This window comes from Myxine glutinosa, chromosome 6, assembly GCF_964187855.1.
Source record: "Myxine glutinosa chromosome 6, kmMyxGlut1.1, whole genome shotgun sequence".
Classification (NCBI taxonomy): Eukaryota; Metazoa; Chordata; class Myxini; order Myxiniformes; family Myxinidae; genus Myxine; species Myxine glutinosa.
The window spans coordinates 163326432-163335923 of NC_136266.1; the positions used below are offsets into that span (position 1 = coordinate 163326432).

At 42.6% G+C, this 9492-nt stretch overlaps 1 protein-coding gene across 1 annotated transcript in view; it reads left to right on the forward strand.

The window, feature by feature from the left end:
• LOC137428961 (uncharacterized) overlaps positions 1 to 9492 on the forward strand; it is a 110069-nt gene that overhangs the window by 73724 nt on the left and 26853 nt on the right. Inside the window, exon 7 of the mRNA XM_068118881.2 lies at positions 6284 to 6512. Coding sequence (XP_067974982.2) covers positions 6284 to 6512 — 229 coding nt within the window. The remainder of the gene's footprint in view (positions 1 to 6283; positions 6513 to 9492) is intronic.

Here is a 9492-nt window from a genome sequence, read left to right on the forward strand (position 1 = left end):
AATACCATTACAAATAACATTTCCATTCGTTCGTAACATACATAGCAAAATAATAATAATATCAATAAATAAGCGTAATTACACATAGATTCAAAATTGATACAAAACTAAAAAAAACAAAAAAACAAATTGCAATGCGTTTCATTGGACCTCCGCCTAACCCCTGAGACTGGTTCACTGAACCCCTGGGGTTCGGTCGAACCCAGGTTCAGAACCACGGGACAAGAGTGAGTGAAAGGTTGATGATGGTGAAAATGATGATTGGAAAGCTCTTGGTGAACGTCATCTCGGGATATACTCTGCAGGTCGGTTGGAGTGATGAAGAGAAGGACAAGTTCTGCTGTGCGATAGAGAAGCTGATGGAAAACGTGAAAGATGAGGAAGTTGTTGTGGTAGGAGGAGACCTAAATGGACATGTGGGAAGGAGTATAGATGGTTATGAGGGAGTTCATGGGGTCACAGATATGGTGTGAGGAATGGAGAAGGTGAAAGGATTTTGGAGTTTGCTGATGGAGCTGGTTTGTTGATTTGTAATACTCAGTTCCAGAAAGAGGATATTAAGCTTGTTACATACACGTCAGGTGGGTAAACGACAACCGTTGACGACCTGATGGTGCGAAGGCGAGATAGGGGGCACCTCCGGGACACAAAGGTGATCCCGGGGGAGGAGGCTGTTTCACACCCCCACTTGGTTGTCTGCGACATAAGGTTGAAAGGTGCGAGGAGAGCTCGGCGGGTGAAGTACCAACCGAGAATGAAGGTGTGGAGGTTGAAAGAGGTGACAGTGAGGGAGGCATTAAAAGAGAGGCTGAGTATGGCAGAGGATGATGTGGTTGAGCTTGAAAGTGGTTGGATGTCAATGCGAGATAGTCTGTTGGGAGCTGTTGGTGAGGTATGTGGATGGACAAAACGACCAGCGAGGCACTCAGAAACATGGCGGTGGGATGATGAAGTTGGAAAGAGGATTGACGAGAAGAGGAAGAAGTTCAAGGAGTGGCAGAAGGCATAGGGTATGGGGGCAGAAGAGGCAGAGCATGAAGGTTAAAAGGCAGCCAAGAAGGATGCAAAGAAGGAGGTAGCAAAGGCGCAGGAGGCATGTAGGAAAATGTTCGGAGAACGCTTGGATTCGGAAGGGGGTCAGAGAGCGGTATTCAGGATTGCAAAGCAGATAGCGAAAGAGAGGTGTGATGTGATGGGTGTGAGTTGCTTGAAGGATGAAGTGGGACAAATCGTTATGGACCCAGATGGAATTAAAGGAAGATGAAAGGGACATATGGAAATGCTGTTGAATGCAGAGAATGAATGGAGTGGCAACATAGAGAGTAACCCAGTTTTAGGACCGGCAGAGAAGATAACCGAGAAGGAAGTTGAGGAAGCGATAAAAGCAATGAAGAGTAAAAAAGCAGGAGGGCCGACGGGAGTTGTGGGAGATATGTTGAAGGCAGTGGGAAGTTGGGGTGTGAAGATAATGACCGAGATCTGTAATCTGGTGGTGAAAGAAGGCCGCATTCCAGTGGATTGGGAACTGAGTACCCTCGTCCCTCCATACAAGGGGAAAGGTGACCCTCTGGACTGTGGCTCGTATCGAGCGATAAAGTTATTCGAGCATGGAATGAAGGTATTGGAAAGGGTGTTGGAGAGGAGGATAAGGAAGAAAGTGAAGATCGACAAATGCAGTTTGGATTTATGCCAGGAAGAGGAACGACAGATGCGCTTTTTTGTTGTAAGGCAGTTGCAGCAGAAGTATATGGAGAAGAGGAAGAAGTTGTTTCTTGGGTTTGTTGATCTGGAGAAAGCATTCGATTGAAGTGGTGCTGTGAAATGCATATATATGTCCCGAGGCACCACTACCAAGTGGTGCTGTGAAACGGCCTCCTCCCCCGGGATCGCCTTTGTGTCCCGGAGGTGCCCCCTATCTCGCCTACGCACCATCAGGGTTCCACATGAAGTAGTGATATGGGCATTGAGGAAGTTAGGAGTGGAGGAATGGTTGATCAGAGTAGTGATGGCAATGTATGAGAGATCGCGCACAGCTGTATGGATGAAGGACGAGAACAGTCGTGAGTTTGAGGTGAAGGTGGGAGTGCATCAGGGATCAGTACTAAGTCCACTACTATTTGTAGCTGTGATGGAGGTGCTGGCTCGGAACGTAAAGGAGGGTTTACCGTGGGAGTTGTTGTATGCAGATGATCTGGTGTTGATTGGGGAGAGTATGGATGGACTGAAGGAGAAGATGAACAAGTGGAAGGAATGTGTGGAGACAAAAGGTCTGAAGGTGAATATCGGAAAAACGAAGGTGATGGCAAGTGGTAAAACATGTGGTGAGGTGGAAAGAACTGGGAAGTGGCCGTGTGCTGTGTGCAGGAAGGGTGTCGGAGTGAACTCCATTCAATGTACAATGTGCAGTGTGCACTGAGTGGGTTCATCAAAAATGTAGTGGTCTGAGAGGGTCTTTAACCAGTGTGGCAGCTACATTCACGTGTAAGTTGTGCACAGAGGGAGCTGCAGATGGAGGAAATGTTGATTTGGACCTTGGAGATGGCGTGAAGCTGGAAGGTGTGAAAACATTTTGCGACCGAGGACACATGTTGAATGGAGAAGGTGGATCAGTCTCTGCAATGGTTGCTGGAGTGAAATCTGCATGGAAGAAGTTTTGGGAACTGGGTGGTGTGCTGATGAGGAGGGGATAGTCGTTGGAGAAGGTGGATCAGACTGGAAAAGGTGGATCAGACTGGAGAAGGTGGATGTGTAAGAAGCTGAAGGGAAAGGTGTCTGCTGCATGTGTAAGAAGTGTTGTGATTTATGGGAGCGAGACATGGGTAATGAAGGTGGAGCAGCAACGAAGGCTGGAAAGGGTGGAAATGCGAATGGTTCGGTGGATGTGCAGAGTGTCATTGAGAGAGAGGAGGACAAATTATGAATTGCGAAAGATGATTGGAATGGAGCCTGTGATGGATGTTGTGAAGAGAAACAGGTTGAGATGGTTTGGTCACGTGTTGAGGAAGGATTAAAGTGACTGGGTGAGAAGAGTGATGGAAATGAATGTCGAAGGAAGTAGAGGACAGGGAAGACCGAGAAAGACTTGGTCAAAGGTGGTGGAAGAAGAAATGCGGGAAAGGGGGTTAACAAGGGGAGATGTAGAAAATAGGGCAAAATGGAGAAGATTGTCATGGGGACCGCAAGGCTAACCCCCACTCTTGCAGGGAAAATGGCCTTAAAAGGCCTGTTGTGTGTATAGCCACTATACAGTCACGTGAAAAGGTAAGTGCACCCCATGTAACGTTTTGACTTTTTCAACATATTTCAACATACAGCTATTTGATCTTCATTTCAACAATATTGATAGATTAAGGTGATATAATATAACAAATATCATGAAACATTTACATTTTGTCGTCCATTGTATAATTTAAATAAACATAACTGAAAATTTCGCACGTGGAAAAAGTAAGTACACCCCTACATTTATCACCACTTCAAATACCTAAAATTAGAATCAGGTGCACCAGCTCAGGTGCAAATGATTAGAACATCGTTAGAGAGGATCTTGGAGGAACCTGTCTTATTTAAACCTGACATTTAGTTTGGTCTGCTCTTTGTTGTTGAAGTGTGTGGCGTCACCATGCCTAGATCAAAAGAGCTCTCTGAGGCCTTCAGAAAGAAGGTTATAGATGCCTACGAGTCTGGGAAGGGATTTAAAAAGATCTCCAAACAATTCGAAATCAATCATTCGACTGTCCGGAAGATCATCCACAAGTGGAGAAGATTCCAAACAACTGCCAACTTGTTCAGGCCAGGCCGCCCCAGCAAGTTCAGCCCGAGAGCAGACTGCAAGATGCTGAAAGAAGTCTCTAAGAACCCCAGAATGTCATCACGGGACCTACAGGTAGCTCTTGCCACTGTTGATGTCAAAGTGCACGAGTCTACCATTAGAAAGAGGCAGCACAAATTTGATCTCCATGGGAGGTGTGCCAGGAGGAAACCTTTGCTGTCCAGAAAGAACATCAGGGCAAGACTAAAGTTTGCCAATGAACACCTAGGCAAAGACCAGCACTTCTGGAACAATGTGCTCTGGACAGATGAGTCAAATGTAGAGCCATTTGGCCACAGTACCAGAAGACATGTTTGGTGAAACCAAAGACAGCATTTGACAACAAGACCCTGATACTAACTGTAAAGCATGGTGTTGGAAATATTACGGTTTGGGGCAGCTTTGCTGCATCAGGGCCTGGGCAGCTCACTATCATAGAATCCACTATGAATTCTTCATTGTACCAGAGGGTGCTTGAGGATAATGTGAGGCCATCTGTCGGAAAGTTGAAGCTCAACCAAAGGTGGACCTTGCAGCATGACAATGACCCAAAACATACCAGTAAATCCACCAAGGAATGGCTGAAAAGAAAGAAATGGAGGGTTCTGGAATGGCCAAGTCAAAGCCCGGATCTAAATCCCATCGAGATGTTGTGGGGGGATTTGAAACGAGTTGTGCATGCAAGAAACCCCTCAAACATCGCACAGCTGAAAGAATTCTGCATGGAGGAGTGAGCAAAAATTTCTCCCAGTCGATGTCAGAGACTGGTAGACAGTTATAAGAAACGCCTACTTGAGGTTGTTTCTGCCAAAGGGGGAAATACCACCTATTAGAGCCAAAGGTGTACTTACTTTTTCCACATGCGAAAATTTGCATTTATGTTTATTTAAATTATACAATGGACTACAAAATGTAAATGTTTCATGATATTTGTTATATTATATCACCTTTATCTGTCAATATTGTTGAAATGAAGATCAAATAGCTGTATGTTGAAATATGTTGAAAAAGTCAAAACTTTACATGGGGTGTACTTACTTTTTCACGTGACTGTATATATATATATATATATATATATATATATATATATATATATATATATATATATATATATATATATATATATGGATATGGATATATATATATATATATATATATATATATATATATATATATACACATTTATATATATATACATTTATATATATATACATTTATATATATATATATATATATATATATATATTTCATATTTTCACCCTTCGCCAAGCCCTTATGAGGGTGAAGGACAAGCTTCTGAGGAAGGATTGGTCAGGGGTGGTATACGTAGTGCCCTGTGGTTGTGGAGCTGAGTATGTGGGTGAAACCGGGAGGACCTTAGGTCAACGTATTGCTGAACACCAAAAAGCATTTGAATATAATTATCCCAGCAGATCTGCTATTGCCAAACACGGCCTTAAGGAAGGCCACACACCTTCATGGGATAGGGTAAATATTTTGGGTTCCACACCCAACAGAAACAGAAGACGTGTTTTGGAGGCTTGGCACACAGAAGAAACTGTTACCTCGATCACACAAGAGGTAGTTGACTTACCGGTAGCGTTCGACCCACTCTTGTGTAAACGAGGCAGGCATTACGTACTTTGAACAACGAGTCCACATAATATGTCACACAAGGTTTTTATTCGGACAATTTGCCTCCTCCCCCCCTCCCTCCAAACCACCCCTCTCCCAAACCCCCCCCCCCTCCGCTTCCAACCCCCCCTCTGGTTCCCCCTCCCATCTTATCGCCCCCTATAACCCGCCTCCTTCCCGCATTCCCCTTTACCGCATAGGGCCACATGTGATGATCTTGATATTATGGGAATTTTATTTTATGTTAAAAATTTTTGCTTTAATATATTTACAGTTTTAATTTAATTTACAATTTAATTGTTTACAAGTTTAACTTTTAATTAAATGTAATGATTGTTCCTGATTTTCTAAACACTTGAGTTATAATCCAGCATTGCTTACAGGATTGTTTTGAGCCGTTAATATGCGGTTGAATTTTGAATTTGGTCAGTAACGTCTCCGTTCACGAGAGCGGTGTGATACGGTTTAATTGGCTGTCCAGCTTTACCCACCCCACTTTGCATATACCCCGCCCACTTTGCATATAAGGGGAAGTTGAAATGATTTTATCACTCTTGAGGTGTGCGTTTTATCACTGCGTTTTATCACTCTTTGTCACATGTTGTTAATCGAAACGTTGAGTCATTGTTTGTTCAATTAAAGGTTGGAGATCTTACCATGGAGTCATTTGGATTTACTCCCAACCGCAAATCTTTGCTTATATATATATATATCCATCATTGTTTTGTAAAGTTAGACCAAGACCATAATATTGTAACATTGCATCCAGACCTCCACAACTTGATGGAATTCGCAAAACAAATACAATGTCTCATTGTCCCAAATCCCACCCACTAGGTTTTGTCCTTTGTTGTGATCGGCCTGGTGTCGATGCTTGTCCCGCTGTGCCGCACTTTCTCCGAGCTAATTTGCTCTGTTTTACTGATGGGTGGAGCTGACGGTGCTTTCATCTCAATTATGGCTCCCATAGCCTTTGAGCTTGTTGGACAAGCATCTGCTGGACAAGCCATTGGAGCCATGCTTGGGATCATGGCAATCCCCATGACTGCTGGGCCACCTATTGCTGGTATACTTGTGATTTACTTGTTTCTCAAGATTTTAATGTTTCTAAAGTAGTCTCATTATAATGATTGTTAGTACACTGAGACTCAGTTCCTTGCCCCTTTCTTTCCCTCACCAAAATTAATGTTGAAGATTTATGTAAGTACCAAAGGAACCCATCCTTATGGGTGACTTCATTCCTCCAGAATTGGCATATTTTCATACCACTTGTAATATCCCCTCCCACGAGGAACGACGCGATGCCACACATATTTACTTTAAAAAAAAAAATCTTATGTAGATTGATTGCAAGGTGAGATTAAATCAGCTATGAGGACCAATTGAAGGAGCCAGGACTTGGTACATTGCAAAGGAGGTGATATAAAAGAGAGGTATAGATAGAATAAATGCAATAAGGTTCATTAGCAGAATAGACAGCGAAAGGACCAGGGGGTCATCACTTGAGAGTGATATACAGGAGAGTTCTGACATCATCAAAGCAAGGGTCTTTCACTCTCGAGTATTTAACGCATGGAATTATATTGGCAGGTACACACATATTGGCAGAAATGCAAAGGCATGATTGGCCTGGTGGCCTCGTCCTGCGTTGAACTTGCTTGTACATCCTCGGAACTTCAATGGAAAAGGAACGTCAGTGCAGGAGGATGCCATCATATATATATATATATATATATATATATATATATATATATATATATATATATATATATATATATATATATGAATGAATGAATGAATGATCGTTTTAAGGCCATTTTCCCCGCTAAAGCGGGGGTTAGCCTTGCGGGCCCCATGACAATCATGGTTCCCTGTTTGAGGCGATGTTTTTATGTCCGGATGCCCTTCCTGATGCCAACCCTTGGTCGCCTCTTACGATGCGCAGGGATACGGTGTACCTATTCTAAATTGGGGTACACACCGGGATCATTCATCCCAGCAAGCTGGTACTCAATTTGCCGACCTCGGAAGGATGACAGGCTGAGTCAACCCCCCTGGCGTTAATTCAGCGATCGATCAGGATTCGAACCTAGGATCCTCGGATCCCAAGCCGGCACCCTAACCGCTAAGCCAACACCAGGCTTAAATGCAGAGTGATGGTTCGTTGCAAAAGGTGTTTGTGATCCTTTGTGCTTCCATTGCATGGATCTTAATTTGGTTTCAGGATATGCTGAGCCTTTGAGCTAGGAAGCTGAAATTTCGGCACAATAGTGAACAAGTCCTTTGTCAAAAACCGTATTTTTTGTTTTTTGATTAATCAATTAATTGAGGAGTTATTTAATTATTAGCGATTAATTAAGTACTTATTTAATAATCAAATTTCCTTTCTCTTCTGACCATTAACTCAGGCACCTTTTGAGTTAGGAAGCTGATATTTGGACATGCCAATGACCAGGTGATTTGGCTGCAAAGGCTATTTTTGATTTATTAATTAATCAATTAATCAATTAATCGATTAATTATTTAATTATCGATTAATGACTTTTCTTTTTTTTCAGTTGCAGATTCTGATGAAATGGTGGTGGTTTATGTGTTCTTTGACCGAATTGATTAATAATTTAATTTTTTAATGATTATTATTTATTTATTTTCATTATTAATTATTTATTTATTTTCTTTCTCATTTGGCCAATATCTCAGGCACCTTTTAAGCTCGGAAGCTAATCATTTGGACATGAGTGACCAAGTGATGTGGCTATCAAGGATATTTTTGATTTATTGATTAATCATTTAATCGATTAATTATTTATTGATTAATCGATTAATTATTTATTGATTAATCAATTCATTATTTATTTTTTATTAATGACTTATTTAATTAAATTCTAAAAGATACATCTTCGGATGAAGCACTGGTGGTTTAGTTATGCTATGAGCCAATTGATTAAGAAAATATTTTGTGATAATCTTTTATTGATTTTAATTATACAATAATCAATCAATTAGTGTATACCTCTCCCTCCCAATGCAGCCTCGATGAGCTGCACTGTGGTATTGCCGCGCCGTAGGATATTTATTTATTTGGCATGGGGGCGGTGTACTTTGAATGTATCTGTACTTGTTGTTCAATTCTTTACTGGTTCACTCACTGCGCTCCCTCTGAGCATTTAATAAATTTACTATGGTCTGGAGATCTATCGGGGCCGTCGCGAGGGTGGGGGAAGTTCCATCATTACCCTCTACCGCCACTACTTGCGACTCACTTCCCTCTGCTTCCCGCATCCTCCATCTTTCCTTCCTCCATATCGCTCACCTTCTCCTCCGTCGAGAGAAGATCGCTTTCCCCGCGCGGCTTTTCCAACTGGAATAAAATTAAATTTAATGACACGCAGTCAGCGTCTTGAAGCCCAATCGACTATATCAAATTTATCGCCTCCGACTAAAAAAATTTTGCGTTCAAATACTCCACACTCTGACACCCAATTTTTTTTTTTTAAGGGTTCAATCCCACTACTGACTAGCAGTTGTCGTGCGACTCCGGTTAACACCAGAGACCACGGATAGGCCTAAACGGATTTAATGGAGGCGACGACCGAACACGGATTTGACTATGGACGCGGGAGGAAGAAGGAAAATGGAGGGCTGCGCAAAAGCTTACCTGGATCGGGCCGACGGCAGCTTCGATCCTGCAAGGAAAATTAATTCAACCGGGCACAGGTTTAACAGGGGATGGAAAATAATACAAGGGTTTATTGCAAATAAAAGCAAGGACAGGAAAATATGCGCCGGTAAGAAAATGTCCTAAATCGGGATCCCGCATACCAGACTCAACAACAAACACAGGAATAGATTAAAGGAAAATAATTGTCTCGTCGTGTAAAATGTAATGGGGATTGGCCTTATCTGTCCCTCGTCTTGTCTTCAGTCCTCCAGTGCGGAGAATCCTCCGCCCGCCTCACATGCATCGCTAGGCCCGTTCACAGCACCGAGCCTCGCTCCCGCACAAGCACCGCTCCAAGCACCACGAGGTCGATCTTCACACACGA